The sequence below is a fragment of the Panthera tigris genome, chromosome C1, assembly GCF_018350195.1.
Source record: "Panthera tigris isolate Pti1 chromosome C1, P.tigris_Pti1_mat1.1, whole genome shotgun sequence".
NCBI lineage: Eukaryota > Metazoa > Chordata > Mammalia > Carnivora > Felidae > Panthera > Panthera tigris.
In genome coordinates this window covers 209,776,389-209,796,586 of record NC_056667.1, presented here as the reverse complement: position 1 = coordinate 209,796,586, position 20,198 = coordinate 209,776,389, and the positions used below count along the sequence as shown (strand labels likewise).

The following is a 20,198-nucleotide window of genomic DNA, read 5'->3' as shown; positions in this document are numbered from 1 at the left end:
TTTGCACTGCTAGTATGACTGCTGTGGCCGAAAAGAAGACTCTTCTGACTGCTAAACAGGTGCCTCTTGAAAAATAACAGAAGAGTTTCTTGCTTTTCCTTAATCCATCAAGATTTGAAACCTTTGCTCCCACGCAAGCACACTCTTACTCAAAATAATTGCACTTGTTAAAGTGGTCATTCATCTAAAAGATTCCTGTCAGCCCGCTTCGTTCTTTATTCTTATTTTCCCAACACCGAAAGAGAAATGTCTTTTTTCTTTTCTTCTCTTAAGCATACCCTCATTAACAATGACGTTAACCAGACACTCTTTGAAGCTACAATGTAAGCCTCTCAAAATCCTTGCTCCTGTATTTCTAAATATTTGGTATCACCCTTCTTTCTTATGAAGAAATGTAGGAGGAGAATTCTACTATAGAGGTGAATAGTAGGAATATTATCAGGTAGTCACAATATTTCCTGAGTGGAGCTCAGTAGTTAAATAGCAGGAAAGTTATGGTTCCAAGGTGACTTTTAACTAACAATAGAAACAGATAATGGCGCTAGTAATTAAAAATTACTCTCACATCATGCATTGCGTTCTACTTAGAAACAGAAGGTAAATACAATAGAGCTTTTGAGTGCTTACAGATTTTGATCGTCAAAGGTGTTATTTCATATATATATATATATATATATATATATATATATGCTTGTCAAAGGTGTTACACACACACACACACACACACACACACACAGGTGCACCAGGACAATTAGAGTAGTATTTGTCACACCAAACTAGGTTGATCCAATTAGCATGAGGGGTGATTTTGATTGAAAAGGTCCTTGGCACTATGTATCTAAAAACTAAATGTAATCTTCAAGATTGTTTAGTCAGCTTTATATGCTCATAAAAATCTTTTTATTTTCCATTTAAATTAGCACTGAGCCAGGTGCAAATGTATTCATTCATCGTGTGTGTGTGTGTGTGTGTGTGTGTGTGTTGACATATTACCAATTCCCTTCCAAAAAGGTTCTATCAGTTTGCACCCCAGTCGGCAGTGCAAGAGAGTATCCGTCTCTCCATAGCCTTGCCAACATGGTGTGTGCCATACCTTTTATTTTTACCAGTCTGGCAAGTGAGGAGGCCATCTCAGAGTGGTTTTATTTAGCATTATCGCTAATTATGAGGAGATCTTTTAAGTAAGAATCAGTCAAGTAAGACATCGTCTAGGGGTTTCGCTCAGTTTTCTACAAACTATATCACTATTTTCCTTGACCGTACATCTTTAAGTATGCAGTGAATATTTCCATTGTACATTTAAACAGTTGCAGAGACCCGGTTTCTATCACATTTTAAATACGATAAATTTAAATAAAATTGTGACATGGCTCCGTTAAGTGTAGTTAGTGTAACCTCTGTACCAAACCAGCATCTCTTTCAAAAATATCATTTTCGACTTAGGCTAGTACGCTCCTATGCCAGCCACTATGTTTTTAAAGTTTTATTGAAGAACTTACACATCGTTGTATAAGTTGAAGGCATGTGTCGTGATGGTTTACATGTATTGTGTTTACTACAATGAATACAGCGAACACTCATTGTCTCACATAGATACGGTAAAAATCAACAGAAAAAAAAGAAACGTCTCCTTGTGATGAGAACTTGTAGGATTTACTCTTTTCTAAAATGTTTGTTTATTTATTGTTTTTTTTTTTAATTCTAATGTGTATTTAGTTTTGAGAGACAGAGAGTGAGCAGGGGAGGGGCAGATAGAGAGGGAGACACATAATATTTTTTTTAATATAATTTATCGTCCAATTGGTTTCCGTATGACACCCAGTGCTCATCCCAACAGGTGCCCTCCTTATTGCCCGTCACCCACTTTCCCCTCTCCCCCACCCTCCATCAACCCTCAGTTTGTTCTCAGTGTCCAGGAGTCTCTTATGGTTTGCCTTCCTCCCTGTCTGTAACTTTCCCCCCATTCCCCTCCTGCATGGTCTTCTGTTAAGTTTCCCAAGATCCACCTACAAGTAAAAACATATGGTATCTGTCTTTCCCTGACTGACTTATTTCACTCAGCATAATACCCTCCAGTCCCATCCTAGTATAAAGGGCTAGTATCCAAAATCTATAAAGAACTCACCAAGCTCCACACCCAAAAAACGAATAATCCAGTGAAGAAATGGGCAGGAGACATGAATAGACATTTTTCCAAAGGGAGACACAGAATCTGAAGCAGGCTCCAGGCCCTAAGCTGTCAGCACAGAGCCTGACGTGGGGCTTGAACTCACAAACTGAGATCATGACCTGAGCTGAAGTCAAGAGTCAAATGCTTAACCAATGGAGCCACCCAGGCACCCCTAGGAGTTACCCTTAACAACCTTCCTATAACAGTGTTAGTTACAGTCATGTTGTACGTTACATGCTAGGTACTTATTTATCTTATAACTGGAAGTTCATACTTTTTGACCACCATCCTTCAAATTCCCCTCCCTCCCAGCTCTACCTCTCATAACCACAAGTCTGATTTTTGTGTCTGTGGGTTTGGTGTGGGTTTTTTTGTTTGTTTGTTTTTGTTTTTGTTTTGTTTTTAGATGCCACATACAAGTGAGATCATGCAGTATTTGTCTTTCTCTGCCTGACTTTACTTAGCATAATGCCTTCAAGGCTCATTCATGTTGCAAATGGTGAGATTTCCTCAACTTTTTATGGCTTAATTATCTATCGATCGATTGATTGATAGATAGATAGATAGATCTATCTCACAGTTTCTTTATCCATTCATCCATCAGTGGGCACTTAGGTTGTTTCCATGTCTTGGCTCTTGGGTCTTGGTAATGATGTGTTGGACATGACACCTAAAAGACAAGCAACAAAATACAAAATAAGAAAGTGGGGTGCCTGGGCGGCTCAGTCGGTTAAGTGTCTGACTATTGATTTTAGCTCAGGTCACTGCCTCATGGTTTGCAGGATCGAGCCCCGCATCAGGCTCTGTGCTGAGTATGGAGCCTGCTTGAGAGTCTCTCCCCTCTCTCTCTGCCCCTCCCCCCCCAAAATAAATAAACTTAAAAAAACATAAGCAAGTGGGACTGTGTCAAACCAAAAAGCTTCTGCACAGCAGAAGAAACCATCAAAAGGCAATCTATAAAATGGGGAAAAAAGTGTCAAAGCATATATCATTTGCATAACCATATAAAGGGTTAATATCCAAAATGTAGAACGAGTCATATAACTCAACAGTAAAATAAAATGAACACTCAATTAAAAAATGGGCAAAGGTCTCAAATAGACATTTCCCCAAAGAAGATATACAAAAGGCCAACAGGTGTATGAAAAGATGCCCACCATCACTAGTCGTTAGGGGAACGTCAGTGAAAACGACAGTGAGATCTCAGCTTATGCCGACTACAGCAGCCATCATCAAGAAGATAAGAGATGACAAGTGTTGGCTTGGATGTGAAGAAAACCCTTGTGTGCTGTTGGAAGGAGTGTACCTTGGTACAGCCACAGTGTGGAAAACAAAATGGGGGATCCTCCAAAAATTAAAAATAGAACTACCACGCAATCTGGCAATTGCCCCTCTGGGAAAATACCTAAAGAAATGAAAAGACTACCTGACAAAGATCTTCATCCCCCCGTGTTCACAGCACCATTACTTACAATAGCTTTTCCATAACAATCATAAATTCTACAGCCTTTCTTTTCCTTTCTGGGCTCCCATAGTCCTTCTAGCCCCTCCTGCAGCCCCACAACCCCACCAAATGTCATCCTAAAGTAGTGTCAGTGTCTGCTTGAAAGGCTATTGATCACCCTATGAGATTACACAGAGAATTGCATGTTCAGATCAGAAACTTTACTAATAATTTCAAGGAAACGATCAGCACACACAACACACAAGCAACACGAGGTGAGATCTGGGACTGTCAGTGAGGCTCTTTTAGTCCTTTCTTGCTGCAGCATGAACGGTGTAGCCCAGACAACACAGAAGATACCTAATACTGCATGTGCTTAAGGTATTTATACAAGGAGATCCTTTTAAACCTTGAACCGTTTCCATTTTTACTTGCATAGCTTAACAGACGTTTTCCCAGAAGTCGGGTGCTGTATATCTACAGATTTTATGTTCGTTTCCCCAGGAACAATTCTAGGGAAACAGGTAAACCTGCATTAGGCTTTCCATAGATAAGGACCTTCCTGCCTTGCACATGGCACAAAGTCTGTCATTAACAAGCTGACAAGGACATTAAACCGGGCCATTTCTTTCTCTTCTGGGGTCACTCTCCCTTTCCTCCATAAAGGGAGAGAATGGATTTTAGAACTATGGTTTAATCATTTATCTCCCATCCTGTCCTATTTCTTCCATACAGAAAAATATGTAAATAATGGAAACTTTCAAAAATTGTTTTCTTTGACCATATGCCTTTAAATTTAAATACCTTCTGGCTTGAGTTATCCTTAAATTCATATGCATATGCATTGATCAGAATAGCATAAGTGTATTACAGATTTTGATAAATAAAGATAGCTTTGTTAGAAAATCAACTCTTAATAAGATGGATGAGATGGCTTTTTTAATTGATATTTTTATTAGGATCGTTGATTCACATGCAGTTGTTAAGAAATAATCCGGAGAGGTCCCCAAAACTTTACCCACTTTTCTCCTATGATAACACTTTCCAAAACTGTAGTGTAATACCGTAGTCATACGACCCACCTATCTTATTCAGCTTTTCCAAGTTTTGCCTTTACTCATGATGCCTGTGTGTGTATTTAGTTGCATACAACTTTTGCATGTGTGTGGGCATGTTTCCAGCCCCACAGTGAAGGTACCAAACATGTTCCTCACCCTGCGTTGCCCTTTTATAACCACACCCTCCTTTCTTCCACCCTCATGCCACCCTAAACCCTAGCAACCACCGGTCTGTTCCCCATCTCTAAAATGATATACAAATGGAATCATACAGTATGTTACTTTGGGGGGTTGTTTATTTTCACCCAGAAGAACTCCCTGGGGATCCATCTGGGTCGTTATAGGTGTCAGTGGTCATTCCGTGGTACAGCTGTGCCACCGTCTACGTAACCATTTGCCTGTTGAAAGACATCTGGACTGATTCCATTTTTTGGCCGTTAGCGATAAAGCTGTGAACATTCGTGTAGCGGTTTTTGTTTGAACGTAAGTGTCCGTCTGTCTGGAATGCCTAGTATTCCAGGTTTAGTTAGCCTCGGTGTACCTCTCTTGTTTCAAACCTTCACTAGCCTTTGATTAAGAGCTCTAGACTCATAGCCAGTAGATCAGTGTGCTTATTTTATTCCTTCCAGCCAAATGTTGTCTCCAGATGATTTTTCTTCTGAATGTTTAATGCCTTCTCTGGTCCATTTCTAATGAATTGTGCAGTATGGAAAATGAATTGATAAAGTGCTACAAGGACTAAAATCGGTGACATTTTTCACCTGCCACCGTGTTTGTCCCTTGAATCCATTTGTCAGGATAACTCTCAAGCAGTGTGCTTGATATTGATTTGTCATTTAGAGAATTTTCTCATTGTGAACATCGCGGGGCCTGGAGAGCTCTGCTGAATGTCTGTCCCTCTCCAGGATACGCCGCTGATTAGAAAGCAGAAGGGGAGATATCAGACTTGTCATGAAATAAATTGCTCTTGTGCCACTGAGTAGAACAGCACCTGGTTTGACCATCCTTGGGCCAGCTCACCAGAAGGGGCCCGAGGCGGGGATGTATGTTTCAATGTGGTGTCACTTTTATTAAGTGACTTTGTCTTCAGGGGCACACTTCAGTGCCTTCCAGATAAATCGCCTCTGTCTTTGACAGTGACAATGACAATATTTCCAACTTCACACATCCAAGAGCCAATTGACAGGACAAATTGCACATTGGGATTGCTTGATAAGCACAAGACGGGGCACAGCATCTCAAATCACTCTACGCCATTGGAACTAAGTTATAATATGAATAATAAAAACAAATCTATCACTTACACACCTAACTGTGAGACAGAAGCTGTATTTAACAGCTGAAGCAATGTTCATCTCTTGAGTAGCATGCAAAAATTGTACTTAATTATTTTCTGATATTGGGTCTTAGTAAAATTGCTTTTTCCCCCCACGATGTCCATTTACATAATACAAGGAAAACCTATCTCCCATAAAACTTCTCTTAATATTTTTATAGATTCGGTCAACATAACCCATGCAAATACTTGGAAAGAATTGCTAAACAATAAAACAGTATTCTTCATATTTATGACCTTAGGAAAGTTACCAAGACAAATAAATACCACTAAACAAAGGAATATGTACCAGAGGGTATGCACTTTGGAAAATCTACTTTCTACTGCCAGCATGGCTGCTACCATTAAGAAAAAAATAAAGAGTAAGTCTGTGAGGCTTTCTGGGTCATCACCGTCCCCTTTGGGATGGTGAACAAAAATGTGTTGTTTGAGACAGGCTTACCTTAGGCAGCCTGGCTCACATTTTGCCTCTGGCTCAGCTGACTAAGCCTGACTAAATAGATACAAGGCAGAGACTTCAAAACATAGCCTTAAGGGGAATGGTAAAAATTCTTCCTCCTTCCTGTCTAGCCAAGGGACAGCTGGCTCTACTCCTGAAGAGGTCTACCTTATAAATAGGCCCCAGAGTGGTACCCAAGACCCATTTTGGAGAAGAAAATCCTGCTCTCGATCCAGAATCATCTGGGCTTCTTAGGGATGGCCCGTAGAAGTCAGAAGGGCAGAGGAGTAGGACCCTGGAGGGCAACCAGAAGGGATTCCTAGCTCTGTTGGGAGCTGAGCTCAGGCCTTGCAGCCTGGCCTTTTGAGGCTCTCGTGCCTTTGTTGAGGGCTATGTAAAGTCCTGCTCACCCTGTGTGTGGCTCATATATTGTCTGGCTTGCTGGTATGCCACCCACCGGAGCGGGGTTGGGGCCAACATTGCACGCTTGATATTTGCTCTTTGCAATTATTCTTTGAGACAGGGATTGTTTGCTTCGTAAAGCACCGTTTCAAAATTCGTTAGGAATATGATATCTGAATATCAAGTATGCATTCTTGTCTCCTTCTTTCAATTATTAATGCTAGCATCATGGCTTAAATCCCTGAGCTATGTAAATGCATCTCAGGTTAAGGACAGTTTCACTGATTCTAAATTCCTTTTAGAATGTTCAAGAAGCCCTGACAGAGTGTCTGTCACCTTTCCCTGTCCCTGACCGGGTCTCCGTGTGGACCCTTGAAGAAATGGCCAGAGAGAAGGTAGATGACAATATGAGTGGAAAATAAAAGGGTTTAGATCCTCTACAGGGAAGACTGGGGTAGTGGGAAGAATCTTGTCCTTAGAGTAGAAGAACTTTTGTCCCACATCTTGCTCGTTCGCACAGGGACCACCTGCGTGATTTCGGGCAAGTATCACGATCGTAGTCTCTGCAACAAAGGGGTGATGTTAGGCAGGTATGAACAGCTCCATTTAGCACCAAAAGCTGAGAATGTTGATGATATACCTTGAATTTATTGCAATATAATTATCAACACTGTGAGTTTAAACACTGGACACACTTGCTATTTGAGTCTCCAAAATAAAGAAAGAAGCAGTCAAAAGTAGACTCGACGCCGGGTAGCCTAAGACAACTCATCATTTTACTCCAAGATTTCAACGAAGGCAAATGGGTGTGATGTGCCTGGAGTATCCTGAGAGTGAAGAGACAGGTGTCAAATGAGGCCAGGAAGCTCTTGTGTCCTGTCACGAGGACAAATGCAAAGTCACCAATGGCATTCTAATTGCCAGGCCATTTTGTTTGGGAGGCAAAGTCTGCCTTGGTCTTCTAGCTCCTATACACCTTTCCCTCTGCCTTGATGTTCCTCCACAGCTCCTCTCCTGCCTGCTTTCCCACCACAGCGACATCTCAGGAACCCAAACCAAAATGAGCATAAAGACTAATAAACTTTCATGGGCCACAGCTTGATCTGAGGAACTAACTCTAGGATTTTTTTTTTCATCCCCACTGTGCTCTATGAGAGGGAAGACCTTTTTGAATGCAAGAGAAGTTTTCCAGATTCGTCAGAAATGCTCACAGGGGCATGCGTGTGTGCTCACTCAGGCCAGCCTTGCCCGTATAATGTTGAGTCCTGTAACCTTCATTTGTGATTGGGAATGTGAGCATCAAGAGGGCAGGGAGTTTTATTGATTCTGTTCACTAATATACCTGTTCCTCATAGGTGTTCAATAAATACTTACCAAGTAAGTGTGCAATTAAGAAATTCAATTTTTAAGCCCAAAGTTTATCACTGTATTTTTTCTCACCATGACTTCATAGGTTACACTGTGAACAGCATTTATTCTTTTATACCTTCTTCGTGGCGTACAGAATGTAATACAAGTTCGAGGTCATAATTAGCATTATGTCTGTCTTTGTGTTGGGGATTGTTAGATAATTGGCATGTGGATCCACTCTTCAGAGTGTCTACTGGGTGTTTGCTTTTCTGTGGCCAGCAAGGAAGGAGACGATTCAAGTTAGGCATGTGAATCTCTGTGTTCTGTCCCCTTTCTCTGCAAAGTGAAATAGGAATTAGTGTCAGAAGAGAGAAGTTTGTCTCTGCTGTCGGCTCACGGTTGCCTCTTCTTTTTCTTATCTTCTGCCTTATAACCCAAAGGCTATTAGGATTCCCAGTCCCGCATCTTCCGTCTTGAGTTCATATCATGTTATTTTATATCAGCTGAGACAGGAAGTCCCCTACAGACAATGAAAGAACAGCAAGGATTTTTATATCCCAGGAAAGGCCTCTGGAGGAGCTTTGATCTGGATTTGGCTTCCCAGAGAAACTTCATAGCAGACTGAACCAAAGCTGGGCTCGTGTAGTCCCGAAGTTGGGTTTGTCCAGCTTGGAAGGTCGAAGATCCCCAGGAAACCAGGTGCTTGGATTCTTCCATGATTATCCGTTCCAGCCCACATCTTCATTGAGGGTCCCTGTCATTAGCCTATCCATCCCACCGTCCAGTCTAGGATGAGACAGGTCAGGGTTCTAAACAAGGGATTTTCAGACCAGAATGAAATATTGACTGGCCACCAAGAGGAGGGACTAGAACGATGCATGCTTGGCCACAGGGAGGCATGTCAGGCACCCAGGGTTTATTTTGCCACAGATGAGGAAAGAGTGATGATTCATGAATGGAGAGCTGGCTGGGCTGTTGGAAAAGTCATGGGTGGGAAGGAGAGCTTCTGAGGACACTAGTCTCTGCTGACTGACACTGGTAATGCTGCAGACACTCTGGCGGGTCCCTTAGCACTGTGGCCTCTATGTATTTTCACACGCCGTGTGTATTCTCAAATAATTTTTTCATTTGGGATTGAGCAAAGCCCATTCACACATTGCAAACGTCTGTGTCTGGGGCACCAGTTTATGCCATTGAATGACACATGGGGAAAAACTTTCATTTTTTGCTCTGCTTGTTTATTTCTCTCTGAATGATTCATTCTTAATGAGTTTCTTGCCCAATGCCTGTTTCGGCAACCATAGAAAAGATGTTGGTATTTACTGCATATTTCCAACTGGTTGATACTCCCCCTAACGACTCTTCCTGTCATCTTCCAACTCCCTTTGTCACCCTGGGAGGTGACAACTTAAAAAAAAAAGTCTGTCTACTGTTTTGGACATTTAATGAGCAATTCAGTGACTCGACGTTTCTCGTCTACTCTGTGGCTCTGGAAGATTGCAGCCCTCTAGGATGAGGCTCAAAAGGGACTTATTCATCTAGAAAACATTCACCTCTTTCATAGATGGGCAGGATAACAGGATTCCCCTTAACCAAACCTGACATTGGTGTGCAGCTGTCGGCGGCCGGACCTCCTGAAGCAACCTCGCACATTAAGTCCTGTGTTTTCACTCCTAGGGAAGGAGTGCCCACAGAGGGGTGTGAAAGAAAGTCCCCCACACAAGGAAGGTTGTGGCAAGAAGCGATTTCTCTATAAAAAGAGTAAATCCCTACAATGGTGTTGACTTAGAACGATACAAGGATAGAACCCTGTATTTTGGAGTCTCTGTTTATTGACACACGTATACCCTGTGGCCTCAAGTCCAAAGAGGACGTGGCTGAACGCACAGCTTTGATGTTTTGAGACAATTGATTTCATTCCAGCTTTTGCTTTGTTTTCCCTTGAAAACAGAGCCATGGGTATATTTCTATTAAACTATATATGAAAAATTAAAGAGAGAAACTCACTGTTTGGTGTTTTGGTTTTTTTTTTTTTTTAAAACCCTGAATGGTTTGTGGTTTCTATTTTTTATTTTTTTTCAAGGACTTATAGTCAACAATATGGGTTAATGCCAGACTCTGGAGAACTTAGGAGGGGATTAGCAAATGTGCAGGCAGGTAGTAAATAGTTGACTTCTGAGGGGAAAGTGCACTAAATCAGGATTCCAGAACACAGGCCATTATGGAAGATACCGGGGCTGACTTAAAGGGGTCATTCTGAGGGGAAGCTATCTTGGTGCATCATTTTACCGTTTTACATTCCATTTTTAGGGGAACTCCATTCAGATACTTCTTTTTCTATGTCTCTTTAAGAAATGTCAACTTAACATCATTTCTTTGTACATATGTCAGCTCATGGGATTTCGGACATTATCACCTCCACAAAGGTAGCAAAACAGAGGCTTCATGGACCTCTCAAGGCTCACCCAGTGACACCAGGTGACACTTTCTAGCTCATGTTTTGGGCTGACGAGATCCTGCAGGAACCAGAGAGCAGTTCATTACTGGGGCTGTTTAGGCGGCTTGGGGCGGGGTCAGCTCATTTAACTGAAGAGGAGACTCGGCCCAAAGCCCTCCCAAGGCCTGAGGTGAGCCGACCCTGGTACCGCAGGACTACAGCTGCTTGTCTAGACAGTCGGCCATCTTCTGGCGTCTCAGGTGCAGGTTTGCCGATTCTGTGCTTGTCCAAAGGGCCTGTCTGTCCGCTGCAGCCTCTGGACTCTCCACGGCAGATCCCAGTTGAGAGCGGGTGTGAGTTGTGGAAGGGCCAGTGGGCACCTGGTGTGCTTGTAGGCCCTTGTCAGTACCGCAGTGGAGAGGAATCATCCCATAAGTCACTTTTAGCTCTCCTCTCTCTGCAGGCTCACTAATACTTTGCAAGATGAAGCTAATGGAATATTCAGGATTAGTACTGGTAGAACACATGCCTCTCTTGCAAAGATGCCAAAAGTCTGCAGTTCTTGAGATTAAACATTTTGTTGTCTTCGATTTCATTTTAAGCAGATTATATCTTCTTGACTTTTAGAAAATAGATATATATTGTGAACAGGTATTGTATATATTAAATATACGATATATAAGTTATATATATATGTATATATATACACATATATATGTATAAAATTTTATTTGTGCCCCATTTTGCCTGGGTATTTTAGAAAACATATATATTCTGAACAGATCTGTTTTCTAAAATTCCCAGGCAAAATGGAGCACCAATTTATAATACATGATATATGATCTACATATGATATATAATATATATAGCTTATATAGCTTATATCACATGATATATGATATATATAGCTATATATATGTGATATATATAGCTTATATATATAGCTTATATATATCATATGTCATATGTATATCATATATACAGTTTATATAGAGAGATTATATATATCATATATATGATATGTATACCATACCATATATATGATATATGATATATATATATTACATATATGATATATATATATATGTAATTTTGTTATTTGTGCTCTATGTTGCCTGGGAGTTTTAAAAAACAGATCTATATTATGAACAGATATTATATATACTTAAATATATGATATGTAAATTATACATATGTACATTATTATGTTATTTGTCCTCCATTTTGCCTAGAAGTTTTAGAAAACAGATATTATGAACAGATATTATATATATTAAATGTATGATATGTAAATTATATATATACATATATGTATAAAATTTTGTTATTTGTGCTCCATTTTTCTGGGTAGTTTAGAAGTCTTCTGAGCCTTTCTGCAATTATAAAACAAGAATAAAATTTTGAAGAAATGCCTAGGCCCATAATGGCATGGAAAAGATTGTCATCTACAAAAGCACCACACAAAAGAATACTGTACATTCTTTGGGGATGCCCCCTGTACCTAGGGTGCTCATATAAATCCAACATTTCAAAAATGTATATAAAGAAATCCAAAATTTCTCTTACAGTCAAAATATGGGGGAAAAGAATAAATGGCTGAAAAGTGAAATTGAGCGGAAATGGCTCTCACCGAATAGCAGAGTGGTTCAGGAATTCAACAGGTATCTTTTCAGGGTGTCTTGTCCGTGCCGTCTTCCTCATGAATCATCAGAATGTTCCTGAAAGGCCAACACTTTGCAGCCTAGAATATGTGTCCCAGTTCGCCTCCACCTGCCCTAAGGTTATTATGTTTGAAAATGGGCAGGCGATAATAATATTCCGTCCTGATCCAAGAGGTTGCCAGTGAAGCTGGCAAACACAAAGTGCCTTTTGTATAAAGTGTGGCACAGATATGAGCTATTACTTATTCAGTGTATGGCTTGATTTGGCCATGATATATGTATATATACACATACACATGTATGTACATATATAAAGGGCGATTTGGAACTTTTCGCTTGATGTTTAGTGTGCTCCCTCGGTGACACAAATGGACCACAAAATGAAGATTACTTTCACAGTAAGTTTAATACCAAGAAGTTACATCGATGTCCTATGTTCTACCTTGGGGTTTTAAAATTGTTTCTATGAATGTCTACATATTATTAAGTAGCTTTCATTATTATTAAATTCTTTGAGCTACTAATATCCTCCCCATTCTTCTCTCAAGCGCCCTTTCAAAATAAAATTTTATTTCCCTTAAAATCTTCAGTTTTCAAGTAATAAGCATTTGTAAGAGAGGAATGCACTTAGTTACACATATTTACTACTATGAAATTGCTTTCTATTGGAGCGAATTATCTACAGGTTCTAATAAGTTTCTTTAAACTCATCCCTTAATTAAATCACAAATGAAGGCACTGACTGGATAATTTTTTTTAATATTTATTTTCATTTATTTTTTGGGAGAGGGAGAGAACGAGAGTGAGTGGGGGAGAGGGGTAAAGGGAAAGAGAGAGAGAATCTTAGGCAGGCTCCATGCTCTGTGTGGAGCTGGACGTGGGGGTCCATTCCATGACCCTGGGATCACAACCTGAACCGAAATCAAGAGTTGGACATCCACCGTCTGAGCCACCCAGGTGCCCCTGGACTGGATAACTTAAAAAAAAATGTGTGTGTGTGTGTGTGTGTGTGTGTGTGTGTGTGTATGTGTGAGCTTAGAGCACATTGAAGGAGATTTTCTCTCTCTGACTGATATTTCTATCAAATATAAACATAGTTATTTTCTAGTGTCAGTGGATAGTAAGAAAGAATGCACTTTTACTTCAAGCACTGAAATAGTTGTCCCCATTTTCTTTGAAACTTTGGAAAGTAAAGACGTCATAGAAAGGAAGGGGGTATTGATACAGGGTACAACTTAGATGAACCTTGAAAACATTGTGCTAACTGAAAGAAGCCAGACCCAAAAGGTCACATGTTATGTGATTCCAGCTCTATGAAAATCCAGAATAGTAAATCCATCCAGACAGAAAGCAGATTGGTGGTTGTCAGGGGCTGGGGAGAGGGGACGACAGAGAGTGACGGCTTAATGGGCACCACGTCACCCTCGGGGATGGTGAAAATATTTTGGAACCAGACAGAGCTGATCGTTGTACAGCTATTTTGACTACCAACCACCACTGAATCACACACTTTAAAATGGTTAATTTTATGTGATGTGAATTTCACCTCAATAAAAAAGTAATAAAGCTGTTAAAAAAGAATAAAGGTATCATAAAGTACCACATACAGAAAGCACATTTTCCACAAGGATATAAATCAAGAGCCCTTTATTGTACATTCTCTCCAATCCAGAGTGACGGGAGCTTTTCAACCAGTTGCTGTCCTTGTGGAGTGAAGGCATTTCCTTGTCTGTCTGCCCCCAACTGTTGTCATTCCGTCTCTGCAATGTCATCCCTATGGGGCTCCCCCCGGTCCTTTCCCGCTCCCTCTGCTCCCTCCTTTCCAGAAGCTCTTGCCTCTTGGCTCTGCGGCTGCTCAGCCCTTCCCATCCGTTCTTCTTCCTGGCATCAAGCAAGTCTTCCGAGTTCAAACCTCGGTCGAATCCAGGCACTCCTGGGACCGTAGACCTTCGATGGCATGCCACGAGAGCAGGGATGTCCCTGCTCCCTAGACTGCATGCGGGGCCATCTTCCAAAGTTCATCCAGTGCTCAGGGACTTCCTGTCTCCCAGGGCTGTCTTAATGCAAATAGTGGCCTATTTGCCCAAGTTGTGGGGAGGAGGGCTTTCCCCACTCCAGCCCTTTCCTTTCTGCCCCCTTCTTCTCTCCCTGCCTTGGTGAGCTGTTCCCACCTGGCTTTTGAGACCCCACATCTTGAAATCCAGTGACTCTTCCCTGAGGCCTCCCATTAGCAGGGCACCCTCACTCCCTCCTCTAAATCCTCAGGGTACTTTGCCGTATCCCCCGCCTGCCCTTTTCACGGTCTGCCTTACATTATAGTAGAGGGTTAGCGGTCTGTCCAGAACCACCCACCTTGTGAGCTGCGGAACTAGGATGTAAATCTTGACTTTGCCAGCTTCAAAGATTGTGCTGTGAGCAAATCTCCAGTGACCTCCTTCCTATGGATTGTGGACCTCTCCGATGTCTCCCTCCCCCTACACCATCCCCCCCAGGTCCTTTGACAGTGTGCATAGTAGGTTGCTGATAAGTAGGCCTAGAATGTGCAGAACTGTTCCTCTCCACAAAGTTACTTTTTAAAGGGACTGTCCAGTTGACTCTTTTTAAAGAGGTAAAGCATAAAAAAAGATGCGATAGTACTTAATCTGTTTTCTGCCATTTTGAATGTGGCTTTTATCTCCCCTCTAAACACACACATTGGTTGGAATCACGGTAGCCCAATCTCCTTTCTCATCATTTCCATGGACCTTTTTCTGATCTTTTCTTCCTCAAATTGATAGTATTTATATCTGTGTCACTAATTTTGAGCCCAATTATATATGATTTGTGTGATTTCTTGAAACGATTTCTTCAGTTTGATGCATTTCCATAATGCTAGTGGTCCGATGGTACCAGTTCCATGCATTTTGATGAATGGAAAAAAAATAGCATGAAAATCCCTTCTTGGTATGATGATAAACAGGTTTTTTTTAAGACACCATTTGAATCACTTGGAATTCTTTGTCTTTCTTTTTGTCCTGCCAGTCTAGCTCTTCGATAAGCCAGCATTCAAGTCGGTTGAAAATAAACTTCAAATACCAAGTTTTAAAGAAATGCCAAATTATGTGAAAGATCATACTATTATTGTAATTTGAATTTTAAAAAGGGGTAGGGAGAGGGAGAGTGGGGCTCTAGAAATTAGGTTTTTAAAAATCCAACTCTATTTAAGGAGTTTTCAGTACCTTTGCCAGGTGGTCAACTTGTTAGGGAGAAAAGGTAAAAATTACCGTGACAGGGTATCTTGTGTTTGGTTTTGTTTTGTTTTGTTTCATTTTTGGGTTTGTTTTTGGTTTTTTGTTTTAGGGAGCCGGGAAAGTGTCTCTCCACCTGCTTCGAGTGACAGCGTGACTGTCTTGAGAACATCTGGGTGAACAACTGGAAGGAAGAGCCCAATATTGACCTTTCCCTTTCTCTTCCTCTCTTCCCTCTGCAGGTTACCTACCTGGGTAAAGTCCCCACCACAGGCATGCAGTTCCTGTCAGGCTGCACAGAAAAGCCAGTCATCGAGCTCTGGAAGAAACACACGCTAGCCCGAGAAGATGTCTTTCCCGCCAACGCCCTCCTGGAAATCCGACCATTCCAAGTGTGGCTCCATCACCTCGACCACAAAGGTGAAGCCACGGTCCACATGGATACCTTCCAGGTGGCACGCATTGCCTACTGCACCGCCGACCACAACGTGAGCCCCAACATCTTCGCCTGGGTTTACAGGGAGATCAATGACGACCTGTCCTACCAAATGGACTGCCATGCTGTCGAGTGCGAGAGCAAGCTCGAAGCCAAGAAGCTGGCCCACGCCATGATGGAGGCCTTCAAGAAGACTTTCCACAGTATGAAGAGCGACGGTCGGATCCATAGGAACAGCTCATCGGAAGAAGTTTCCCAGGAGTTGGAATCCGATGACGGCTGAATGGACTTAGCATGCTTCGGCAAGGCAGCACTGGTCGAGGAATTCAAGATGATAGATGAATAAGCAACGATTCAAATTTGGGAAGTAAAGACTGCCACGCTATTGGCTGACCAAGCTTTTTTAAATTCAGAAGAGCAATTCTAAATCTAAAGAAATGTATTATTAAAGTAATTACGTTACATTGAAATCTGCTGCTGCTGTGACTGTGGGGAGGGTGGGCGTGCAGACGGGGAGGAAAGTTCTAGACTCTCTTCCTCCCCCCACCCCTCATTTCCCAATGCCTCCCTGTAGGAGCTCTCCATGCCGGTTGTCACCACTCTCAGGCAAATACACTGCGGCTGTTATTTGACGAGCCATTCCAGTTTGCCTTATGGACCCCAGCCAGAATGTTCAGTGCCCCTGGAGGATCCCTAGTGGTGGGTGGGGGTGGGGTGGGGGGTACAGATGCAGGCACAGAGGCCGCAGAGCCAAGGGAACACTCCAGGCTCATCCTGAGAGCCCCTCTCCCTGGCATGGTTCAGATTCTCTCCTCAGTAAGCGAATCAGCACAGCCTTTATTTAGCTTTACAACTAACAACCTGGTAGCTGGTAGTTGATTCAGTTAAAGATAATGCTTTTATTTACATAAATATATCAAGTAGTACCCTCTTATTGTATTCACTTCATCTATTTTCTTGGAATACTCACAACTGCTAATAGCTGCCTTCCTTATCCCTCCTCATCCACCCTCTTTCCCCTTCCAACCCAGCCTACGTCCCGAAGGGATGGAATTCTCAGCATACACTGCAGGACACAAAAAGGGAAGAAAATAACCAAGCATCTGAAATAACCAGTCGAGCAAAGTGGGAGTTTAAAAACAACCACCACGACCACAGAAACTTTGGAAAAAGGGAACGAGTTATCAGCAAGTGGGCAAAAACTCCACGCGGGCTGTCCTTTTTTCAGGTCTGATTTACAGTAACTTGTTTAGTTAATGGTCCTGCCTGAGGAATCCTTCCTGGCCAGCTTCAGATCTGATCGGGCGTCGCCAAGGAAGCCTTGCCGCCTTCACTCAATGTTGTACTCGAATAGAGAATGTGTTGTGTACAACTGGCTTGTCTAGACAAACTGTGTCCGTCTTCATCTAAAAGGAAATCTGACCTTGTCATCTTTAAATTGGTGAGACCTTAGAGTCAGAGTTTCCAGTCTGTTCACTGTTTCTAATGAGAGATTCTCACCCAGAGAGCCTGAGGTTTCTCAGTTCCGGGGCTCTTTAAATATCATAAACACAAAGTCAACACTGAATGAAATTGAAAAGCGTTGGTTAAAATGCATACATTTAAAGCCGGGAGCAGATGGCTAGTGTTCCAGGTAATGCTGCTCCTTGATTAAAGTCTGTTTTTTCATCCTGGTAGTTAATGTTAGGGGACACTGGGGGACCTTACAGAAGCCTTAAACGAGAGCTCATTGAATCCAGAGAGTAATGGGGTCGGTGTTTTGGTCTGTGTATCTGCGTGTCCGTGTACGCGTTTGTGTGTGTGTACGTGTGCCCCGGTGTGTGGGTTCAGTTTTAAGGCATGTAGAATAAGCATGGAGTCGTATTGAGAAGAACTTGCCTCTTGGAGATATTGCTTGCTGCTCTCCAGCACATGTAAACTATTCTTTAGCATAAATGCGTTCATTCTTTAATAAAAAATATGTTTGCATTAATAAAGCTGAGGACTTTCATACTCTGTACGTCTTTCCTTTTTTAAGTAATGAAAACCCCAAGGACGAAATAGGCCACGTCGAGTAAATCGGGAATCCTCTCTAAGAAACATGCAGCCTTGGTCCTAAAGAACCCATTCCTTGATGGTGTTGAACAAATCTTGTTTGATTGTCTAATGCTCAACTTATTGAATTACTGCCCCTTCGCTGAGACGGTATCATGGCATGTGGTTATTCAGCGTGGTGGACTTATTTCAGAGGAGAGGCTTCTAGAACGTTCTGCAAGTGATTGCTATTTATAAAACCTCGTGTATAGCTTTGGGGACTCCGTGCCGGAATCCTGGAAGGTAAATACGGAGCAATTCCCTCGCACGGCACTGGTTACAAATGCTTCCTGCAGGTCATGATTTCTCAGAACGACCCCATTAATCTCGCAAGGCAGGTGGCCCGTGGAGCCACTGTGTGTGTTGAACAATGCCCTTCATGGGATCAGGAACCAACATAAAGCCTTCCGAAGTGAAAATATGAGAGCCTGCTGAAGAGGTGCACTCGAGTAAGAATCACCACCCATCTCTGACTCAAATGGCATTTTCCCTCATTGACCTTTTCTGAATTTCAGTTTTGCCACCTTGTCCTTGAAGGTGCTTCAAGATGGAGGGGCGGGGGGGGGGGGGAAGAAAGGAAGGAATAAAGAACGCAGCCAGCATATATTTCAGAACAGTGCCATTTCCGTCTCACGGAAGTTAAATCCCAAGTGCACATATGGGTATTTATTGCAGAAGGCGTTTGCTGATCTTTTTCCAGGGTACTGAGTGTGACAGGCTAAGTAATTGGCTCTGATAATGTTGCCATGAGCTTTTGCTTGAGATGATGAGTAAGCAATTTCAAGATAAATACACAACGACATCTTTCAAATAGCTAATGAGGTCTTTGGGGACAGCCAGGATTCATTCGCCCCAGAGGGGTGATTCAGACGTGCGTTTTTTTTCTTTATGGCTTTGGTTTCTCCCTTTCTATACTATACTTTCTATACTAGTGGTCACAAAGCACTTTCACGTATGGTAACTCCTATGCCCCTCAGAAGGATCCAGTAGGGGGTTCCTTATCTCCTTAACTTTAGAGATGAGGAAACTGAGGTTCAGAGAGGTTGCATAAGTCAGCCAAGGCGACACAGCTAGGGTGGATTTGATGGAGACTTCGAACTCCCTGACTTCTAGGCCAGGGCTGTTGCTCTGTTTAGGCAAGGTCCATCGCTTTTGAATTTTTTATTTCCATTCTCCTTAAATCCTCTAGCCTGTTTTAAACTGGTATTCTAAGCCACTATAAATAAACATCCTTTGCTATTCATTTCCAAGTACTTTTGATAGCAATAGAAAAAGTTTTAAAAGCAAACAAAGGCCCAGGAAGTTTTATCTGAGCACAAATAGCATAATGTGAGATTTTACTTAAGTATTTTATTGGCTGTGGTCAATGGACAAAATACCCTCTCCACCCCTACAGAACCAAGATGCCTGGTTTATTTTGTTTTTCTCCGGACACATTAAAACTCTGAGTCAAATCCTTCTGCGGCAGGATTCTAAAACAACACGTATTTGCTGTTCGTTCAATGCGTTTTCAATTCTATATTTATTTGTATGATTATATAAAGTATCTGTTCAAGCCTCTGGGGTGTAAGTGTCATTAAGATGGGGATTTTGTCCGTTTTGTTCACATTTTATCTCCAGCCGCAGGTTACAGAATTCTTGTCATGCATTTGTGTCTGTTTACTTCCGTTGCTGAAAACAAAGAGGGCGGGTATTAGGGGAGGGCATTTTTATTTTTCCAACAGTAGGAAGCATATGAGTGTAACTGAGTTTTCCCCAAATTTATACTTCAGGAAACATTTTTTCTTTGCCTTCTCTCTTGCTTTTTTCCACTTTTTTCCCCCCTCTTCCCCTCCATCCTTTTCAACTTTGATATTTAATTATTTACACAACACCACTCCAGACATCCTCTGATTTTAGCAGAAAGAGAATACAAGCTCTGAATCTGAGATCATGGTTTAGTTCATGATGCGCTGATGTAGAATTTGACCATATTGTCAAACACTTCAGATTATCCTAGATTGTTCTTATTTACTATTATTTTTCAGTCAGAAGGGACATGATGACAATTTAATTCTCCATAGTTTACTATTTCTTAGGCATTCTAAAAGAGTGTGATATAGCTTCTCATCTCCTAGACTGAACTGGGGTGAAGGAGAAGGTTCCCTTAATTGCCCAATTCTTAT

At 41.8% G+C, this 20,198-nt stretch overlaps 1 protein-coding gene across 2 annotated transcripts in view; it reads left to right on the top strand.

Annotated features, from left to right (window-relative positions):
- Nucleotides 1-17,936, top strand: part of PID1 (phosphotyrosine interaction domain containing 1) — a 229,497-nt gene extending 211,561 nt beyond the window's left edge. For both annotated transcript variants that reach the window (XM_042995546.1, XM_042995547.1), the window contains exon 3: nucleotides 15,767-17,936. In XM_042995546.1, the coding sequence (XP_042851480.1) occupies nucleotides 15,767-16,243 (477 nt within the window). In that variant the 3' untranslated portion in view covers nucleotides 16,244-17,936. The remainder of the gene's footprint in view (nucleotides 1-15,766) is intronic.
- The last annotated feature ends 2,262 nt before the right edge of the window (nucleotides 17,937-20,198 follow it).